General features: G+C 43.7%; 1 protein-coding gene and 1 long non-coding RNA gene across 10 annotated transcripts in view; one reads left to right on the top strand and one right to left on the bottom strand.

The window, feature by feature from the left end:
* NLGN1 (neuroligin 1) overlaps positions 1-22,923 on the top strand; it is a 674,832-nt gene that overhangs the window by 156,183 nt on the left and 495,726 nt on the right. For 4 of the 9 annotated variants that reach the window (XM_082224056.1, XM_082224059.1, XM_082224055.1 and 1 more), the window contains exons 2-3: positions 19,157-19,992; positions 20,499-20,558. In XM_082224056.1, coding sequence (XP_082080182.1) covers positions 19,500-19,992; positions 20,499-20,558 — 553 coding nt within the window. In that variant the 5' untranslated portion in view covers positions 19,157-19,499. Of the gene's footprint in view, positions 1-19,048; positions 19,067-19,156; positions 19,993-20,498; positions 20,559-22,923 lie in introns of those variants that run through there. The other 5 variants (XM_082224063.1, XM_082224062.1, XM_082224061.1 and 2 more) reach the window with 2 other exon arrangements.
* LOC309533343 overlaps positions 1-22,923 on the bottom strand; it is a 598,890-nt gene that overhangs the window by 560,253 nt on the left and 15,714 nt on the right. The window lies entirely within an intron of this gene.

Below are 22,923 nucleotides of genomic sequence, written 5' to 3'. Positions count from 1 at the left end.
TTGTCCCATAGCCACAACCTTAGATTATAGCAGAGCTCAACTATTTCTCTGCCTTTTGGGCTTTCCAGTTTGCTTCTCAGTCAGTCCTAAAAACACTCTGGCTTTTGTCCTTCTCACTAAGTGGGAGTTGAGGGAGGGAGGCAGTGCCGGGTTTACATATAAGCTAAACAAGCTATAGCTTAGGGCCCCACTCTCTTGGGCCCCCCAAAAAAAATTTAAAGGGGAAAAAACCCCTGGATGTACATTTCAAAAATATAAGATGAAAAACAAATAAAACAAAACCTACATACAGCAACAGTGTTTTGTGTTGTGTAGGCTCCTATGATGTAAGTCATGGGCCCTGCCTGCTAGCCTGCTCCCTAAAATATCGTTTGTTTGCTCATTTCTCTATATAGGGTGCCTATATTCTGTAAGTGCAAATGGCTTTAGATACCTATTAGGTCCATAAATTACCATATAGCATGTATTCAACACAAAAAACAGTGAAAATTTGTGGCTGACAGAGTACAGCTGGACATATAAAGGGCCCCATTAGCTTCAGTAGCTTAGGGCCTCATCAAACCTAAATCTGGCCCTGGAGGCAGGTCCCTATCCACTTGCATCTCCCACAGAGCCCCTTCCTTTGTTCTCCTTACACCTCGCCAAGAGCCTAACCCGGCTTAAGTAACTTTTAACACTTGCTGGATTCAAGGATTAGAATTCTGGCACCCAGCTAAACACACCAAGCCTTGATTAAATTCTAACACTTGCTGGATCCAGGGATTAAAGGGGACTGGAACCTTCAAACTCATAACATTATAATTCTCCCAGGTCTGGCCATATGGCTGAGCTCCAAAACAGTGGCTGTGGCGGAAGAGGCTGTGACCTACATTACAGAGCAGCCCTCTGTTTGAAGGGCTGTCTGGCCCAAGCTTGATGTACAGAGAAAGAACCAGGAAAGGGAAGTGCAGAGGATTGGTTAAAAAAAAGTAAAGGGACCCCTGACCATTAGGTCCAGTCGCGGATGACTCTGGGGTTGCGGCACTCATCTCGCTTTATTGGCTGACGGAGCTGGCATACAACATGGCGAACCAGAGCAGCACATGGAAATGCCGTTTACCTTCCCGCCGGATTGGTACCTATTTATCTACTGGCACTTTGACGTGCTTTTGAACTGCTAGGTTGGCAGGAGCCGGGACCTAGCAACAGGAGCTCACCCCGTTGGGGGTATTCAAACTGCCAACCTTCTGATCGGCAACTCCTAGGCCCTGTGGTTTAGATCATAGCGCCACACTTGTCCCACATAGGATTGGACTGGATATTAACTACAACAAATCTCTGACCATTGTAATGGGGTTGGGGATGTGTCTTTTTGGCCGAAGGATTTAGAGGAGTTTTAGTGAAGCAACCTCATGCAATAAAAAATTGTGAATTGTCCAGAAGGCCCGCCCCCCCTCCAAATGGCAGGACCAGAAGACCTTAGTTTCTTACTGCTTGGATAATGAATAGGACCCGCAGAATTCGGAAATTAGGAGGTTCTTTTTAGCTGTAAAGGCGGGAACTTTTGTCACACAGGAACTAAAGGAATTGGAAAACAAGGCAACAGCTAGGATAATAAGATCCTAGCATGAACGCAGGTGAAGGTAGTAAACCATTGTGCATGCTTTATAGGAAAGCTTTGGGGAAATTTTATTTGATTTTTACACCTTTTTTGCAATAATAAATTCATTCTATGCCTTACTTTTTCTATTTTCGCGCATGTGTGTGTGTGTGTGTGTGTGCATGGGGTGGGGGGAGAATCCCCAGTCTGAGACACACCACCCTTTACCGCTGTCATTACTGCAGACTTTATAGATCAGAGATGTGTCAGCATGTTAGCTTTAGCTGTAATGCCTTTTTGTGTGAAACCTTATGGGCCTTGCAGCCACCTTCTCATACTGAAACTCATAAAACCGTTCTGGCTCCCATATTTATTATTTAATTTCCTTTTCGTCTGCAAAAGCCGACAGGGAACTTTTTTTTCCCTTTTAGATGCGCACCTGAATACAAAGCTTAGGGATGACAGACAAGAGTGAATGGGGCTAATGAGTTTTGATAATGCACCTATTACGGGTGGCTAAACGGAAGTTTTTAATTAAGAAAAAAACAAGCTAAGCATGAAATTCATTTTTTGGGGGGAACAAACATGAGTTAAGTTAGAGCTGCAGAAAGCAAAGAGGGACTGTCTAGCTCAGTTGGATAGAGGAGGTGCTTTGCTTGCAGAATGTTCACTTCCAAATAAAAGGTGATAGGAAAGAATGAGACCCTGTCAGAGCACAGAGTTATGAGCAAGAACAGCAGTGGTGAGATCTGGATGCGAAATGCTGCCTTTCAGGCCTCACTACTATATACACTTAATGCAGCATCATATCACTTTAAACAGGCACGGCTTCCCTCAAAGAATCCTGGGAAATGTAGTTTGTTAAAGGTGCTGGGAGTTGTAAAGGGACCCTTATTCCCCCTTGCAGAACGACCATTCGCAGAATTCCGTGGGGAGAGGAATTGATTATTAATACCACTCTGGGAGTGGCAGCTCTGTCAGGGGAATAAATATCTCTCCTCAAAACTCTCAGCACCCACTCACAAACTACAGGATTTAGGGAAGCTTTTAATGTTTGACGGACTATTGTATTTTAATATTTTGTTGGAAGCCGCTCAGAGTGGTTGCGGAAACCCAGCCAGATGGGCGGGGTATAAATAATCTTCTTCTTCTTCTTCTTCTTCTTCTTCTTCTTCTTCTTCTTCTTCTTCTTCTTCTTTGGGGGAAATTGTGACTCTCTAAAGTGGTACAGCACAGCTTTAAAAGTATAGTGCAGATGGGAACCTAGAAATCATAAAGATAAGGTGTTTCAGGATTATGGTGGCCCCGTCTGTATAAAGATGGTAAAGGGTGAGGGTTGAACCAAGTTTGTTGTTGTTGTTGAAAAGTAAATACTGCCCTTCATCTGAAGATATCTGGGCGGTTCACAAGATAAAAATACAGGATAACAGCACAAAATAAATAATTAAAACAAAAGCAAAGCAAAACAATAAACCGCCTTCCGCAAACATGCAAAACAGAAGCTTCACCACTGAGCTGATAACATCCCAATCATTGTGTGTGATAAGACAATGACTTTGGAGTTGGCAACTGGGAGATGGCAAGCACATCTGTGCAATGTTAGAGGATACAAGAAACCAGCAGTATCCCATCTCTTGTCTGAGTCAGGGACAGCCATTTAGGCAGGGATTTCCTAATGTGTCACTGTTGTTGTCTTTGCACATGGGTGGCCATGTGGCAGGATGGGGGTGGGCATGTGGTATTCACAAGGCAACACATTCTGAGCCATGCACCCCCCCTCCCATTAAAATATTACCATGGAGGTGGGGAGTATGAAAACTACCCTGCTTGGCATGTTTCCTAAATTCTAATGTGAAAGCTTGGATTTATTTTGCTGAACAGCATATTAAAGGGTCAAATCCTGCTTACCCTACTCTATGATTAGTCCTACTAAATTTAGTTCTAATTATAGCACTTAATCCTTTGCTCACCCAAGGCTGAAATTTCTAGCAACTTCAAGGGGCGCTCTGCTTATAAATTTTTATTGCCCGAGAAAAGAGGACTCAGCTGATTTGGAACGCGAGGATGTCTCTCAATGCAAATTCAAGCAAAGGAAATTCGTGCAAGTTTGGAATGATCGGGGTTCCACAATATAGGGCCTTAGTTTACAATGAATTACAATTCAATGATCTTCCTCAGTCCTGGAATTCAAATCCTGCCTGGGGGATTAAGAGCAGAAGATGTGATGCAAAATTATATTTTTTCCACATTATAATTTGATTACATCGGATTTATTATATGCATGTGCTAAACACAAACAGCTTTGGGGGCAGCGGCGGAGGGGGCGTGTGCCCTAGTTAATGGAGGATAGTTCTCTATTTAGAAGGCTGTCTGGTTGTAAAGCATTTTAAAGGTAAAGAATTCAAAGAAGGGAGAGAAGTCAGGACCTTGAAATTGCTCAACAGCAACACCTTGACAGCAGATTCGCAGCCTTCCTTGCCATGGTGGCATGCACTGCGTCTCAATTATAAATTATAACAATTCCTAAATTTGAACATCTACATATAAGATGACACCTGCAGATTTTATGCACACCTGTGTCATCTTCTTTCGGTGATACATTATGGGGCATTCCTAAACAGTTGGTGGTTGTAGGTGCCTTAAGGACTGCAGTCCAGAACGTCCTAACTCATGATCCCCATTCGGTATCTGAGACACTACTTCATGCTGGGTCAAGTTTGGCGAGCCGCTATGAGCAGCAGGGCCTTCTCAGGAGTGGCACCAATTCTGTGGGATGCCCTTCCAAAGGAAGTTCCCCTTGACTGAACGGTGAGAATCTTCAGATATCAGGCAAAACCTGGCTGTGCCAGAAATGAGGATCTTAATGTTGATGATGATAATAAATAATAGTAATAATAATAATTCAATTTATATACCACCCTTTATCAAAAGATCTCTGGGCAGTGTACATTTGAAACACATGATAAAACAATGATAAAAAATATAATAAAAACATAGTAAAAAGCACACTGACAGACAGCCTAATAGTAACATAATCATCATAATAACAGTCCTCTCCCCCACACTTTCACAGGCCATACGCCTGGGCAAAGAGGGGTGTTTTTCCTTGATGTCTAAATACCTGCAATAATGATCTTTGGGTTGCTTGATTTTTTTGCTTCTTGGTGGTCTGCCTTGCTCTTTGGGCCAGGTATTACAGGTTTTGTATTTCTGTTGAAATGTTTATATTTATCTGCTCCTGTTACGTTCCCCACCCTTGATATTTGTGTTAGGCTGGGTGTTTTTTTTAATGTTTGCAGAAATTGTGTTAGCTACTTTGGAGTTTGTTGTAAGAAAAGCAGGATGATTTTTTAAAATCAAAACAGTTCTAATAACAAAAGTACCCATAGCTAATGGCACTCAAATTACATTTGGTTCACTCTTCCATTGGTAAAGGAATAGCTTGTGTCCGCTGTTAGAAGTGGGTCATTGGGCCTTTTTGAAATAAAATCTGGGCCAAGTTGATGAAGCAGCAATATTTTACTGGAAATACATACTTGCAAGGCGGGCCACCCGAAAAAGTGTGCACACCCTTTTTATTAAAAAAACATGAATATATATACCCTTTTCCCAAGCGCAAGCCCCTCCTTCGCCAGCTGACTAAGAAGGGGAGTGCAAAGTTTACACCTATCACGTCCCCCTATTACAATGTTAAATCCACCCCCATTCCCTTTCCCATTCCTCAAAGCCCCTTATTTGGTCAAAGTCTTTACATACACTTTTTTTAGCAATAAAGCCATGTTCCTCTACTGAAGCATGCAACATTTGTTCTTCTTGCTAAAAGCCCCTTAGAATGTTCTATATGCTCTATATACTGTGGGAAACCTGTGTTCCTCAGGCCCTTGGCATCGTATCATGTGGGTGGCAAGGAGAGAAATGTTGGAAATGGGTGTGTCAGAGAAGGAGACCAATGCAGACCCTCCAAGTGACCCTATTTTCCAGGGGAAGTGCTGGATTTACAGAATCCATCCCGCTTTCTGATTTGATCATGGAATGTCTTGCTTTTCCTTAGGACGTCCCTATTTTCATATAGTGGTGCCTCGCAAGACGAAATTAATCCGTTCTGCAAGTCTCTTCGTCTAGTGGTTTTTTTTGTCTTGCGAAGCAACCCTATTAGCGGCTTAGCGGATTAGCGCTATTAGCGGTTTAGCGGCTATTAAAGGCTTAGCGGCTATTAAAGGCTTAGCGGATTAGCAGCTAAAAGGCTATTAGCGGCTTAGCGGCTTAGAAAAAGGGGGGAAGCGGGAAAAAATCGGAACACTCGCAAGACGTTTTCGTCTTGCAAAGCAAGCCCATAGGGAAAATCGTCTTGCGAAGCAGCTCAAAAACGGAAAACCCTTTCGTCTAGCGGGTTTTCCGTCTTGCGAGGCATTCGTCTTGCGGGGCACCACTGTAGGAGAAATGTTGGAGGGGATGCAAAGGGTGCCAGAGAGAGAGAGAGAGAGAGTGGCGTTTGCCCTCCTATGTGTGTGACATCATACTAGGGAAAGGGTTAACTAATTGTAAAATGACCAACCAATGGGAACTCAGAGGGCAGAGTCAACTGTGTATAAGGTTTAAGCACAGAGTTTTTTTAGTTAGTTAGAGTTGTTGAGAAGTCAGTCTGGAGTTAGAAGAGATTGATAAGCAAAGTCTGTGGGTTGGGCTAGCCTGGTGTGAGAGAGTGAGAGAATTTGTTAAGAGGAGTCAGTCAAACAGTTGAGATAATCAGTCAGAAGGTATTAGGAAGGTATAGGCCGGTAAAGAAACTAAAGTTAAGAAACTGACATGAATATTATCTGAGAAACCATAAACTTGTTAATGTCTGTAAAAATGTCTTGGGGTGTTTTTTTTGGTTCACTTTAACAACTGACTAGACTCAGTGTTTTTACCGGAGAGTAACTGGTTGGTAGGGACATGGCAGGCACTGTGGGTTAAACCACAGAGCCTAGGACTTGCCGATCAGAAGGTCGCGGTTCGAATCCCCGCAACGAGGTGAGCTCCCATTGCTCGGTCCCAGCTCCTGCCAACTTAGCAGTTTGAAAGCACGCCAAAGTGCAAGTAGATAAGTAGGTACCGCTCTGGTGGGAAAGTAAATGGCGTTTCCATGTGCTGCTCTGGTTCTCCAGAAGCAGCTTAGTCATGCTGGCCACATGACCCGGAAGCTGCACGCCAGCTCCCTCGGCCAATAAAGCAAGATGAGCGCCGCAACCCCAGAGTCGGCCACGACTGGACCTAATGGTCAGGGGTCCCTTTACCTTTTTAACTGGTTGGTGGCAGCGGGAAAGCGAGCACAGTGGTGGTACAGGGATCAATAGACCGTTAAACATCCGGGGACCCTGTGTGATGGCCACAGAGAGAGAGAATATTTAGGGAGTTCTGGACCTGACACCACCCAGCCCAGGCTTAGAGCTTTCCTCCTAACAACAGCATCATTGCCACTTACCTGGAAGGTGCAGGGATGATGGAGGGCGGCGGTGAGGCCAGAGCGGTTTGGGCACAGCAGCTGAGACCATCCAGTGCTCTCACCTGTGTACCTGCAGAGTCTCAACCTCCTCTCCCTGCCTTATCCCTTCACTTTCCAGGTAAATGGCAAGTGGCTGGGGAAACCCAGCCAGATGGGCAGGGTAATAATAATAATAATAATAATAATAATAATAATAATAATAATCACTACTGCCAAGAAAACACCCTTGCGACACCACCCCACCATGCCAGCCACTCCTGCATGCAGCTCCCAGTTGTTTACCTCCAACAGAGGGCAAAAAACAGGGTCCCCCATCCCTCCTATAGAAGCAGCCAACTCCGACAGCCTTTGGAGTTCCCTGCTCATCAGATCCTTGATCCATCTTGCCTGAGCGGCTTCTCCCTTTCAGCCCCATAAAAGGCTATTTGAGAAGGAAGCCTCATCAAAATTTCAAGATGATTCCCCGTACTCTTTACGTCCAGGAGCACTATTGCTACTTGCACACTCTGACCCCCGCTATATACATGCGCTAGGTGCACATTTACAAATCTGACAATTGACTATAATACTTGGACCGTTTAAGAGTTAACCACAAACTGCTAAAAGGAATAAACATTCACTTCAGTAGCCATTATATTCCAAGCCAGTGCATCTGTCATTTTTAATTTAAATCTGTATTACTTAGCTGTCTAAAACTTTGCACATAAGTGACAAGAGTTATCCATTCTTTTCTGTTACGGGGGAAATCACAATTTATTTATTTTTTGCTGCCTACTTACTGGGTAAAATGTCACAGTTCTGCAGCACATTAGGAAATGTGGAAAATAAATATTGTGTAGTAATATGAATAATTACTTCTCCTAACCAGTCAGAGATAGTAATATATGTGTGTGTGTGTGTGTGTGTGTGTGAGAGAGAGAGAGAGAGAGAGAGAATAAGAAAAATGGATACTAATAAAGAATTAAATGACACTATCATCTACGAACTTGCACTATGCGCATAAATCAGAAACATAACTATAGTAAGTTAGGGGGTTTTTTAGTCACTTGATGAAGTAGGTTCTTAGGGCAATACAAGATCTTGATGCTGCTTATTTAAGTAATAAGCAATTCAACAATAACTGACAAGGACAAGCTTGCAATAAATTTTTAACACGTTAAAGAAGCACTATGTTAATGTAGCTTTTTTAAAAATTCACCTTCAAACACTAGGCGCTTATCCACCCCATACATTGAAAGCCCCCTTTATCACATTAACTGCCAGGGGTTTCCCCAAAGAATCCTGGGAACAGTTGTTTGTTATGGGTTCTGAGACCCTGCCTATCACTGTCACAGAACGATAACTCCCAGAGTTCCCTGGGAAGAAGGATTGGTAATGAAGCCACTTTAGATGTCATAGAATCACAGATTTGTAGAGTTGGAAGGGACCCTGAGGATTGTCCAATAATTCAACCCCCACAATGCAGGAATATACAGCTGTCCCATACGGGGATCAAAACCTGCAATCTTGGCATTATCAGCACCACACTCTAACCAGGTGAGCTATCCAGGTATACGATGAGCCCCAAGATAAAGGATTATGGGAAATTACAACTAAAATTTACAACTAGGAACTATGTATAAAGATGTTGTTGTCGTTTAGTCGTGTCCAACTCTTCATGACCCCATAGACCAGAGCACTCCAGGCACTCCTGTCTTCCACTGCCTCCTGCATTTTGGTCAAACTCATGCTGGTAGCTTCGAGAACACTGTCCAACCATCTCGTCCTCTGTCGTCCCCTTCTCCTTTCCCACCATCAGGGTCTTTTCCAGGGAGTCTTCTCTTCTCATGAGGTGGCCAAAGTATTGGAGCCTCAGCTTCAGGATCTGTCCTTCCAGTGAGCACTCAGGGCTGATTTCCTTCAGAATGGATAGGTTTGATCTTCTTGCAGTCCATGGGACTCTCAAGAGTCTCCTCCAGCACCATAATTCAAAAGCATCAGTTCTTCAGTGATCAGCCTTCTTTATGGTCCAGCTTTCACTTCCATACATCACTCCTGGGAAAACCATAGCTTTTACTATACGGACCTTTGTTGGCAGGGTGATGTCTCTACTTTTTAAGATGCTGTCTATAAAGATGACTCCTAACTAATTGTATGTATAAAGATGACTCCTAACTAATTGTGTCAAGGTGCAATGCTCTAGTGTTTCTCAACCTGTGGGTCCCCAGATGTTGTTGGACTACAACTCCCATCATTCCTAGCCAGCATGACCGGTGGTCAGGGATGATGGGAGTTGTAGTCCAACAACATCTGGGGACCCACAAGTTGAGAACCGCTGTAAGGCACTTACCTGGGAGCATGTCTCGTTAAACTTGGTGTCAACATTTGTTGGGGTGCTTTCAGATGAGCTAGAAGTCTGAGATTTCTATGGCACATCCTGATTCGTAAAAGGCACACATGCTGAAAATGGGACACCTGTGCACTTCAACTTCAGATGGGGACTCAAAAACACTCTGCATGCAACCAATTTCTGTGGTTCACGCAACCACTGGTTTGGCAGGGCTATCAGTGTGTGGATAGAGTCATGCAAGAAATGTGCATCAGGTTCTTAGAGGATTGTTGTTGTAGAGCAGTTATTGGTGTGCATGATTCTTTCCTAACCTGGTGCCCTGTAGACAGCTGCTGTCAGTCAATATAGACCGCCACTGGAGATCCTGTGGCCTTCTAAATATTGCTAGACTACAACTCCCATCATCCCTGAACACTGGCCAGTCTGGTTAGGGCTGATGGGAACTGGAGTTCCATGGCATCCACAAGCCACCATGTTGGTCACCCCCAAAATTATAGAGCAAAAGCAAGCCCTGACCCCTTACAACTAACATTTGGCATGGGAAGAGCAACGGAGGAAGGGGAAATCCTACACAATCCCCTACCCTTTTATTTATTTATTTTTTAAAATTTATGTCCCATTTGCATTCTAATACAGCCAATGTGAACGGGTGCCCAATTTGCAACAATGCAGTGTACGAGAGACGGTGCATTTTGAACCACAATTGGCTATATAAAACTGCACATTTGCTAAAGATATATACAGCCGTACCTTGGTTTTTGAACAGCTTAGTTCTGTAACGCTTTGCCTCCCGAACGCTGCAAACCCCGAAGGGACTGGTCCGGTTCGTGAACTATTTTTGAAAGCTGAATGTCTGACAGGGCTTCCGCGGCTTCCAATTGGCTGCAGGAGCTTCCTGCAGCCAACCAGAAGCTGTTATTTGGTTTCTGAACATTTTGGAAGTCGAGTGGACTTCCGGAATGGATTCCGTTCGACTTCCAAGGTACGACTGTATTGGGAACAAGGGGGTTGGCAGAGTGAACAACTACACTGGGAGACTGGATCTACTGTCTCTGTGGATCCTGCTGCCTGAGGTGGTCTTCTCAGTTTGCCTCATCGGAGGGCTGGCCCTGCCACCACCTGAGGTTCATGTTGGTCATTACATATTTTATTATTAATAATAATATTTTATTAGAAGAAATTCATTTATATAAGGAGATGGGAAAGAAAGAAAGAAAGAAAGAAAGAAAGAAAGAAAGAAAGAAAGAAAACCAAGTGAAATTGGGGAAAAAATAAAAAAAATACTGTTATATTACCATAAATTAATATACAGATGTGTATATTCTTATTATCCCAATACACATGTAATTGTCAGTAACCCAATATATTCTGTGTAAACTCATTCCAAATATCATTGTATTTATCCAACGAAAGTCCATCTATAAGCTGTCCGTTCATATGTTGCCAAGGGGAATCATATTTCTTTTCTCCCAATTCATCAATATCAGTCTCTCAGCCACAAGAGCATAGTCACCTCTGAAAATCTTACATTTTTCCATAGTGGCTTGTTTATATAGTCCAGCACTTCCTCTCCAAAGTGTGGGATATAGGAGCCAACTCCTAGGGGTCGAGGGGTCTCCACCCCGCCAATAAAATATTTGATGGGGCTGCCCCTGAAGTTGATGGGCATTTCCATTCAAATGGTTTGTGTCCACCGCATATTGGACATATTATTGGCATATTGGGCCCCCCAATATTTTATTCAAGTTGGCACCCCTGGTGTGGGACATAGTGAAAGCAAATGTTTCAAAGAAGCATTGCCCATTCCATAAAAGAAGAGCAATGGAATATGACCAGGAGCTGCCAGCTCTGTAATCTGGAGACCCTTGCACATGGCAGAGGGAATTTCAAAATGGCAGCTACCTGTTGTCGAAGAGCCTCAGCCATGGTGCATGCAACAACCTTGTTTTTCTTTCTTTCTAAAAATCTCTCGAGCTATGAAATGAAATGTCTTTGGCGGTTTCCAAGCCCCCATTCATATTGGTTTTCCACGAACATATTGGCTTTTCATGTGCTGTGTTTTGCCCGCATAAGTGATTTGCAGAAAGCCAATTTTGAGGCTTGAAGGTCAAGGATGATGGGCTCATCTTAACTTGCACCGCTGCTGCATTGCATCATTATTTTGTTGCCCAATGTCAGGCAGCGCACTCTTCGCATAAGTTCTTCCCTCAGGCTATGTGGTATCTCTATTGCGACTGGCACAAAGGCCTAGCTGGAGGGAGAGGGACCTAGTCGTCTGCAGAGGGTGTGACATTTCCCCCCAGCAAGGAATGAACTTAGGAATAAGGCGTACCCACCAGACAACTAGGATATGTTAGTAGGACAGAAAGCCAACTATTAGGTTAGTAATTTCCCCCTTAGTTTCTATTGTAGTCCCATTTGGTTTTGGCATGAATTCAGATTATTTAATATTTATGTCTCACTTAAAAAAAATAAACATTCGGGAGAATTTGCAGTTTTAAAAGTCATAATTAAGAAAAATAGTAATAATCACATGTAAAAGAAACAGTATACAAGAAGTAAATAAGGAGGCCATTTACAGGATAAAGGAAGTCTTTTATTTTTGTGTTATGTTTTCTTTGTGTAAGGGGATAGGAGTTTAATTTTGATAATTAAATTGTCTGTGGTGGTGGGTTTGTTTGTATGTATGAGTTGTTGTGGACTATGTTGTAAATAAAGAAATAAATTTTGGGGAAAAAATCAATGTGGCTAATAATAATAGTAAATCAATGTAACAAAATATAGGAATTAAATCACACATTCAAATTAAATCAAAATACGCACTCAACAAGTAAAACAGCAAAAGGAATCTGCATTTTATATACCATCCTCAGCGTAGCCATAATATCATTTTTTTTTACTTAATAGACAGGTCTTTACATAATGAAAATTACTGTAATTGGGAGCTATGCATTTTTTATCTACCCATATTAACACAATGCTGCCCAACCCAGGCATTGGCTCAGAATTTACATCAAGCATAAATCCATATACTAAGGAAGTGGTAATTTTAGGTGCCTTCTTGTGGGGGTGGAGGTAGACCTCAAATGCTGTGGGACTGGGATAGCTGGGATAGCAGGGTTGTTGGTTTTTGAATGTCTGATGTAGACTTTTTCAACTTCGTTGTTGTTATGTACTGAAGTTCTCACCCTGGGCCAGCAGGGGGATACTGAAGATAGTTATGCAAATGAAGGATCAAAAGTGACGTTCAGTGATTGGATGGATACTGTAGATAGTTATGCAAATGAAGGCTCGAAAGTGATGTTCAGTGATTGGATAGTTTTAGAAAGTTGTTACAGTAACAAGGTACTGGAGCTCTATATAAGCAGGCTGACTGAACCCTTCAGTTCAGTTCAGTTCTGGCATCTGAATAAACAAGAGCTGTTTGAAGAATCGCTGTGTCGTCTGATATGTTCACCCACAACTTAACAGTTGTTCTGTATGGGACAATGACAATAAAGATTATCGTATCGTATCAACTCTCTCCTACCAACCTCAGTCCCCATAGGCAATGATCAGGGATAATGGCAGTTGTTCTTCCACAGCGCCTGGAGAGCTATTTGTTCACCAGTCCTCCTTCTAGAGGGCAATGTGCATTACTTCTCTTACTTAAAACAATACCCTCCAACATTTCTCCGATGAAAATAGGGACATCCTATCAGTGGTGGAGCTTTGTGCTCCAGCACCGGGGGTGGAGAGCAGGCGGGGGCGTGGCCGGCATGCATCCCGGGGGTGTGGCGCACGTCCTGGGGGCATGGCGCTCAGCGTGGGGGCGTGGCAGCTGTGATGGCACCCCACCAGGATCGTGGTGCCGGGGGGGCGGTACGTTCCCCCCGCCCCCTCTTCCTCCACCAGTGCGTCCTATTCAATAACAACAACAATTTTTATTGTTCTATGTGGCTTCCAACATAGATAAAAACATAACAAAAGATTAAACATTTAAAAAACTTCCCTATACAGGGCTGCTTTCTGATGTCTTCTAAAGCTTGCAGAGTTACTTATCTCCTTGGCTCGGGGGTCGCATACCTCCATACCCTCCAACATTTCTCCGATGGAGCATTTTGTTCTTAGAAGAAGTGGTTTGCAATGTTTAAGACTCAAATCCTAATGCCTATGCTTCACTGCATGTCCTGAGATGGATTGTGTCCTTGGTTGGAAATATATATAAAGGAATGAACAGAAAGCTGGCTTAATTTAGTCCTTTCCGTTCTAAGGGGAGGGGAGGGAAAAACCTGTGAATGTACAAATGGGATTAAGTGGCTTACATTTTAAGTCTTTTACTATAGATGAAACAGATCCTAGAATTGTATCTTTTCTCTCTGGGTCATTTGTTTGCAGCTCCAGGAATTAGAAGTCTCTCTGTGTGTGCCTGCATTTCAAAATTAGACTAATGAAAACGAGCAGCCGGATAAAGTCCAGATGTGTGAGAAATATTTGGATCAAAGGAGGTGATTCAGCGCTCGGCATAGGGCTCATATTTTTTGCATGGTAGTGGGCTCGAGGAGGAGTCATGCCTAGAGGAGAGAAAGGCAGATGCTCTGCATGTCTCGAAGGGCCCAAAATAAATGCCTGGCATTCCTAGTGAATGGATCCTGGGCTGCCGGGATGGCAGTGGGTGACAATGGCTGCAGTACTGCACATGGTTACGCATGCACGGTGAGCCTTCTTTGCGTGGGAAAATAGCAATAGACCCAAACACCAGCTGAGTCTCTGGTCCCACAATTGCAATCTTCTACAGATTATTTCCATGTTGGGAGGGTGGGGGGATGAACCAAAGACAATTCTCTGATCCATTGTCTTCTTTGACAATTACTCGTAGCCAAGTAAGATTATCTTCCATAAACCCTGTGTGCTGGTCCCGAGGGTTAACCGTGCGGCGAGGTCCGAGTCCAGTCCGAGGTCGAGGGTGCGATATGGAGGCTGTCCATCAAAGCTGTAGCTGGGTCCAAGGCAGAGAGTCAGGTGAGGTCAGGAACTCTGGCAGAAGAGCAGGACAGGGTGCTGGCAGGAACAGGTTACCAACAATGTTGCTCCCGCAACCTGGGATTGGGGCTGGCTGGCTTTTATCTGCCCCGAGGCATAGGGCGACCCCAGTCCACAGGTGACTCGCCTCTCCTGGCCTGGAGGCGAGCACTCCTCCTGCAGGAACTTAGTTCTCTCCGCCTTTCTGCCCTGAGCCTCTGCAGTTCAGGAGAGGCTGGAGGGTTACCGGACCCAGAGGCAACCTCCTCCCTGACGGGGCTGAGAGTGGAGCACCTGCAGGCAATGGGTCCTCCATCACCTCAGGAGCCAGAGCAGACTCAGCTGGTGCCTGCACCCGAGGATTCAGCACAGGTGAGGACCCTTCAGGCTCAAGCCCCAGCCCCGGCTCAGCTGGTTCTGGAGGCGGGGACTCCTGTGCAGGCTGGGATCCCTCAGGTTCAGCCTCCGAGTCCAAATCCCAGGCCATCACACCCAGTTTTAACAATGAGTCCGTAAGTGACTGTGGAGGCCAATTCTGGACCCACACGTCCTTCCACAGTGGGGACATTGGTTTCCGGGCAGGAGTTGATCCCAGTGTGGACTTGCCAAGCATGCCTTCCTCTTAGCACGTTTCTCCCTTTTGTCCTGAGTTCGAGCGTCTTCAGAGTCCATGACACCTTTGGTAAAGGCTTTTCTCCAACTGGCGCGCTCGCAGGCCAGTGTTTCCCAGTTGTCAGAGTTTATACTACATCTTTTTTAATTTGCCATGAGAGAGTCTTTAAACCTCTTTTGTTGACCACCAGCATTACGCTTTCCATTTTTAAGTTCGGAATAGAGTAGCTGCTTTGGAAAGATGACAATCAGGCATCCGTGCAACATGACCAGTCCAACGAAGTTGATGTTGCAGAACCATTGCTTCGATACTGGTGATCTTTGCTTCACAACACAGATTTAAATCACACGATTTATTTATTTATTTTATTTATTTATTAGATTTATATACCACCCTTCAACATAAGATCTCGGGGCGGTTCACAGAATAATAATAAAAAAAACAAAACAGGATAAAAACAAGGAAAGAAGTCGAACAAGACGCCGGGGGTGTCACATAAAGCACACTCAATGCACACTGAAAGCACATGGCTGCCCCCAAAGAACCCTGGGAACTGTAATTTCCCCCTGAAAGAGCTACAATTCCCAGCCCCATGAACAAAGTACAGTTCCCACGGGGGGCAGCCATGTTCTTTCATTGTGCATTGGTTGTGCTTTAAATATACAGTGTGTGTGTGGTGTAGTGGTTAAGAGCAGTAGTCTCGTAATCTGGGGAACCGGGTTCGCGTCTCCGCTCCTCCACATGCAGCTGCTGGGTGACCTTGGGCCAGTCACACTTCTCTGAAGTCTCTCAGCCTCAGGGGAGGAAGGGAAAGGAGGATGTTAGCTGCTTTGAGGCTCCTTCGGGTAGTGATAAAGCGGGATATCAAATCCAAACACTTCTTCTACAGCCCTGCTGCATTTGCCTCATCCTCAGGTAATGTCTGTCCAGTTCAGAAGGTCAGCTTGAAGCTATGTATGTGCCTCCTCCTTTTCTGCTCACCTTTATATCCTGCTTCTGTTGTGGAACCAAGGTGTGCATATGGTTCCCAGGCAGCTCCTCTCATCGCCAGGTATTGATCAGATCCAGGGTTCTTCCAGATGGGGGCTTTCTTATGCAGACAGGTCATTCAGATTTGCGAGCGGCGGTGATATGTGACTGTTCCTTTAGCCTCACATTTTCCATAGCCATTCCACTGCTTCCTGTCCACGTTTATTTTCTCTTTCTCAATGCTATGTACCGGTATGCACAGTTACCTTTCTTTCCATTTCCCCATTATTATTATTATTTTTTAAATATATTTATTAACTTTTCAAAGTTTATACAAAAAAGACAAAAAACAAAAATACAAAAAAATTATCTCACTCACTTATTTTCTTTTAACTTATTTCTCGGACCTCCTCATACCTCCCCTTTTTGTATTCCAATTCACATTATTCCTTCAGCAAATCCTCTCCCTTAATTTTCACTTAATTTTACACCTTTCTTTCTTCTCCCCCCCCATTATCTTAATCATTACAGCTAATAACTGCTTAAATTCAGTCCAACATCAATCTAGCATTCACTAATTTTATAATATTTCCCAAGATAGTCCTTAAATTTCTTCCAGTCTTCTTCCGCCATCTCTCTTCCCTGGTTTCGGATTCTGCCAGTCATTTCTGCCAGTCCCATGTAGTCTATCACCTTCATCTGCCATCCATTTCCCCATTATTAGCTTGCTGTCTATGAATTCCGAAACTTTATGAAACAGAAACATCCTTGAAGGTCTAATTGCATCCTGCTGGCCCCTCTGTGTGTATGAAATCACATCTAACGTTATGTGCTATTCTGTCCAAATGTTGTTGTGCGGTGGAACCTCTGTGTTCCTGGGGGGGATCTTTCTACTCTAGCATGGAAGAAAGAAGGGCGCAAGCCTGCCTAAGGGCAGCTTTCACAGGAAGGTTTTTATTAAAATTAGAGGAGAGATGGAGCCTGGGTGAAATTGCCAGGAAAGAAGGTTGGGGGGGGGGGAGATGCCCCATCTACCTCCTTACTGCCTTCTGAGATAGATTGTTCAACATGAAATATGCACCAAATTGCACGCTGCTCTGTATAGCTTTCACAGTATTCTTCTTCTTAAATAACCTTAATGACAGGACAGTTGGACTGTGAGGCATTTTGAATCCCCTCTGCAAAATTATGCAGGGAAATGATGGAATTCATTAGAAACTGCTTATAAGTTCATTAGAAACTGCTTATCCCCCCCTTCCCCCCCAAGGCAGGTGTGTGTGTGTGTGTGTGTGTGTGTGTGTGTGTGTGAGAGAGAGAGAGAGAGAGAGAGAGAGAGAACTCCACAAGGCCAAAACTCTCCATTTCCTTGTATTGTCTCCCCCCATAAAAGGAAAAATATTATCATTGTTTGTCATGGTCAAGCTAGGCTTGGAAACGTGGCTACCATTAGTGGAAAGGATGTAATAACATGGGCTGAACAGGGTTCTTCCAAGTCCTGCATTATGTCCACTTCATTATAAAGTAGAACTGGGAAGAAAGGAGCTCTGGGGTTGCCATCTAGGATTTCAAATCAGCAGAGAGTCAGCTTGGGGCTTTCCAAAACAAGGTGCAGCTCCTAACGTGAGATCATCTGCAGAGATGTGCTCTGCTTCTCCAGTGGGAATTTACGAGGGTGGGGTGGGGGCTGCAACAAAATGTTGCAGTGCAGCATTTTATCCAGTGCGATAAGAAATACAGAGTGATTTACTTATAAGTAGATGAGAAAGTAAATGAGGAAAGAAAGGAAGAGGTGATAGGAACCAAAGCTGTCTTTTGTCTGTCTGGTGACTCCCACTATAAATAATCTAGTGTAATGTGAATGTGCTCTTACCTGCAAAATCCAAACCAGGGTTTTGGGTTTCTTAACCACAACATGGTAGGCATCTGACTGAAGGCTAGCGGTGAGAAGGAAATTTGATTTGGTTTGCATTTAATGGGACATCTCCCTAATGCATGCTTCCCAGAACAAAACAAATTATTGCTATTATAAGTAGTGGTGGTGTTCTCATTTTTAGTTGTTTTTCCCCACATAAATTGACTCAGAGCAACCTACAAAATAACACAAGCATCAACACCAAGTATAAGAAACCTGGGCCGATACAGTGGTACCTGGGTTTACGAACTTAATCCGTTCCGGAAGTCTGTTCTTAAACCAAAGCATTCTTAAACCAAGGTGTGCTTTCCCATAGCAGTGGGGGACTCAATTTACAAATGGAACACACTCAACAGGAAGTGGAACATGTCCTGCTTCCAAGGCAAAGTTCAGAAACCAAAACACCTACTTCCGGGTTTGCAGCGTTCTTAATCCAAGTTGTTCATAAACTAAGCTATTCTTAAACCAAGGTACCACTGTAGTCCAGCAATTTCTCACTCCATGGACATTGCCCAGTAACCCAGTAACAGAGAAGATTGACAGCTTGGCTCCACCCACGTTGGTTGTTTAATTCCCACCTTCCAGCCCTGTGGGATTCCTGACCTTTGCAGTAGCAACATGTTTGTGAGAGCCATCGAATCAAGGCACCCCGTTGGCATATTAAAATGTGTGCTGAGTTGCACTGACACTGTATTGCTTTGCCACAATGGCGGATTCAGAGGTTATTTCAGAATTGTTCTTTTGAGACAGCTATAAACGCGGAGAGAAATGCAGTCCTGGCTGTTTGTTGATGCCCTCGGAGTATTCCGCAGGTCACTGGGAACTCCGCGGTCCACATTGTATTTACTGCTTCTCTTAAGGTTGTATAAAATTATAATTGATTTGTGGTTGCTATTAAACCATCCTCTGGTAACAAGTTTAAAATTGATTGCGAGCCCCTTTGAGACGTATAAAGAAATGCAACATTAAAAACACATTTAATCCGGCTTTGGAATCCATATGTTTCTTTTCGTGAAATGAGACTTCAAAAGCTGCGGTTTCTCTGAAAGCCTGCACAAACTCCGCAGGTGACGCCATAAATAACCTGGCAATCAGTAATTTTTTTTACCTGTCATCTCGTGGAACCATAAACTACTTATTGTACCATTTCACTTCACGTGGCTCCAGCAACTATTAATGTATGTGTACAGTAACTTGTAAAACATCTAGTTATTATTCTGCCCATATTAGCTCTTTCATGCTAATGATTTATTTTTCATTTTCTCCAGGATATAGACCCGCAGCTAACTGGAATTTATAAGTTGGGAATCGGCAGCAAAGGGATGCTCTCTTCATATCGCAACTGTGGAAAACAGAATTGGCAATTGAATGTCGCCTGACAAATAGGGCAGAGTGAAGATGCTGCTTCGGTGGGAATGAAGTCACGGGGAGATGCCTGTCACGTGCAGAGGCTTTTGAGAGTTTTCTGACAGGCTCCCCTTCTGGAGGCTTGAGCCATCCAATTCATTTCCTTGCTCCCTTGCCAAGAGCACTGCTTCACCCTCTCCCTCCCCACCGAGTGGATACAAATAAGATTTGCTCCAACCACAGCAGGGCAACTGATGTGGGACCATGGCTTTTCCAACATCCATGTGGCTGAACTGCGTGTGGAGAGCGATGCTGGTCCGCCTGCTGCACATGGGATTGGACGCCACCTTCACCCTCTGCATACTCGGGTTCTTGCTTCACGCCGCCGCCGTCTCGTCGCAAAAGTTGGATGATACCGACCCGGTGGTGACCACCAGCTTTGGGAAAGTCAGGGGGATGAAGAAGGAGTTGAACAATGAAATTCTGGGGCCGGTCATCCAGTTTCTCGGGGTGCCGTACGCCGCTCCTCCGGTCGGGGAGCGCCGATTCCAGCCTCCTGAACCGCCGTCTCCTTGGCCAGATATCAAAAACGCCACCCAGTTTGCACCGGTGTGTCCCCAGAACATTATAGAGGGCAGATTACCTGAAGTCATGCTCCCTGTCTGGTTTACTAATAACTTGGATATAGTTTCTACCTACGTGCAAGAGCAGAACGAAGACTGCCTCTATCTGAATATATATGTCCCAACTGAAGATGGTGAGTTATTTACAGGAGAAGCAGGGAGATCTTTTTGTTTCAACTTTCCTATTGAAGTTCTTTACTATTAAATCATGTGTACTGGTAGCCAGCACGGCTTTCTTGTCTGCATGCCAGCTTTTTCTTCCCTCCCAACATCCTTTTTTTTTTTACTTTATTTCACATCTATGCATGTGGCTTTTCTATGTATGCACCAGTTCTAAGCCTCTACTACCGTCCCTTCTCCTCTGATCTTGTCTCTACTCATTTTCCTCGTCCTTCAGCACGTGTATTTCTTAGGTCAAAGTTGGTACCTAAATGCTCATTCCCACCCATTGACTTCTGGGGAAAGATGCATCAACATCTTGATCCATTGCATGGGTAGGCCAAAGGAGTCGGGACTCAACCGAGTAAATAAATGACGTCAATAAGCCAGGCCATCTTGAGCTTAGCTAGCGGTATTGCATGCTCCTACTGTCTTGTCACGGAGCTCCATGTTATTTTCTAGTCTTCTATTCATTTTTCAGTCAAAAGAATATCCAAGGAATGTGCCAGGAAACCCGGCAAGAAAATTTGTAGAAAAGGAGGTATGTATAAAGTGGGCACCAATAACAGAATAAAATCGAAAACTGGGTTGGAGAAACAAGAGAGAAAGATGGAAACTGTGCAGAGGAAGACCAAATTAGTGCATCTTAAAAGGAAAACAAACAAACGAGACTGCTGTTGTTTATTATTGCAGTGCAGGGAGAAGATATAGCTTGTAACCAATGAGCTTGAAAACCGGTTAAATAGGGGGCAGTTTAAAAACAGCATCATGAAAGAATAACTATTCCCCCTTTCCCTCTGGAAACATAAAGGCTGAATCTTGCTCCCTTCCTCTCTTGTTCTGTCAGATTTGAGAGTTTGTTTGCACGTTAGTCTTGATAGTTAGAGGAGTGAAGCTCAGAAGTGGTTTGTGTTTTTGTCCCCTTGCGGACCCAGCGATGTCGCATATTGTCCAGTGAGTTCACACCTTGGACCTCTGTGGATCCCCTGAAACTCTTTTAGTTTGTTTGCATTTGCCATAGAAATGGTCATATGTTTGATCACTTATAGTTCACATATCAGTTTCCCCCCTTTTCTTTTCTTGTTGAGCAAGTAGAACTGTTGAATAATAGTTTATATGCTGGGATGATATGGCGATACTGCGTTTATTATTTTTATAATTTATATAAGAGCAGAAATGCATTTGGTGGTTTATGCTGCACTTCATTGCCACTGCATATATCTGAATCTAAGCTGCAAATATACCAGAGATGAATACACCCCCAGTTTCTACTTGTAGGGATGCAAGACAGAGAATCCCAGTTTTTCAAATTTCAAGGGAGCGTTTTAGATTTCTAAGAGTTTTATTCCAAAGTTGAATTTCCTCATATTCTCCAATACCTTTTGTATTCCAGTTTGGGATGCAAAATTTCAGATCCAGGATTCAGCAATAAAATTTATATTGTTGACTCCTGAGGGCGGGGAACGTTCAGCCAGTGAAATCTAAATATGAATTTCAGTCCTGAAATGCATGGATTAATTGTCCATTGATTGCACCAGAAGGGCAATAAGTAATAATTCCACTTTGTGCTACAATCTGTTTTGCGTAGGTATGGGAATGAGTTAACGTGGCGTTAATCCTATTGGTGGTGTAACTAACTACTGTGAAAAGCAATCACTTGTGATATGAAAAAAGTGGGGGGTGGGAGAGGAAGGTTATTGCATGTTCATTTACATTATTTGTACTGTGCCAAATTTTCTGGAAGTTTTCTATCTAATACACACACAAAGTTTAAAAGGCAGACTGGTTTAAATATAGGAAAGCAATGTAGCATAATTTTGTCACTATAATCTGGAAGGTCCTGTTTTTAGCTACTTTTTCTTCCATACAACTTGGCTCTTTCCTGCTGGGATTGTAGGATCTGCGAGAAAATACCTTTGAGAATGTTTGGAGATTGCTAAGCTAACCGCATACATTTTTATCTACCTGTTTCATTTTTAAACACGGGGAAATTATCTTCTTTGAAATTTGAAAGCACTGAATCACCTGCTTCTATTATGATTTAGATGTGTGAGGGAGCCTGCCTAGAAGGGGGACTGTTGAAAGCAAACCCACAAGTGAAGAAAAAGCACATCATACAGCTGTCTTGGGGTTGTACCACTTGAGAATGTAGGTGGACAATTGCATGCTTGATCACTCTTCCACTTAAAGCAACTACGGTAAACCACCTCCTCTCTAATTTGCTATCTGCCTTTGAGCAGTAAGTTTGATGTGGGAGAGCCATCAAGTCATGCAATTCCTCCACCTAGAGGTGTAAATTTCAGAAGTGTTGAAGCTATCGACAAAAACATTCCCCCCTGGATATATTTTTTTGGAGGGGGCTGGGGTGGGAGCTGACTAATAGTGCATCCCTCTAGATCAGCCTTTCTCAACCTGTGGGTTCCCAGATGTTGTTGAACTACAACTCCCACCACCCCTAGCTAGCAAGGCCAGAGGTCAGGGATGATGGGAGTTGTAGTCCAACAACATCTGGGGACCCACAGGTTGAGAACCGCTGCTCTAGATCAATGCAGTCCACACGGTTTCAGGCAGGAGACTTTCCAGTCCTATCTGAAGATGGCAGAGATTGAACCTGGAACTTTCTGCATGCAAAACAGATGCTCTACTGCAGATCTATGGTTCTTCTTTGATGGAGATGGGCTCCTGGAAATAAATGAAATATAATCAATGCCTCCTTAACTTCTTTAAGGACATGTATTGCAGTATAAGGCTTAGTCAGAAATAAGTTTCACTGTTTTCAATGGGATGTACACCCAGGTACATGTGCCCAGGATTGTGGCCTTAGCGGGTAACATTATGATGTTTGCCATCTTTATGCAATTTTGATGTGTAAATGCACAAAACCTATAGATGGAAATGCAAGCTGG

This window comes from Podarcis vaucheri (assembly GCF_965113315.1).
Source record: "Podarcis vaucheri genome assembly, chromosome: 5".
In the NCBI taxonomy this organism is placed as follows: domain Eukaryota; kingdom Metazoa; phylum Chordata; class Lepidosauria; order Squamata; family Lacertidae; genus Podarcis; species Podarcis vaucheri.
Note: the sequence above shows the minus strand (reverse complement) of the source record. Positions and strands in the feature narration are given on the sequence as shown.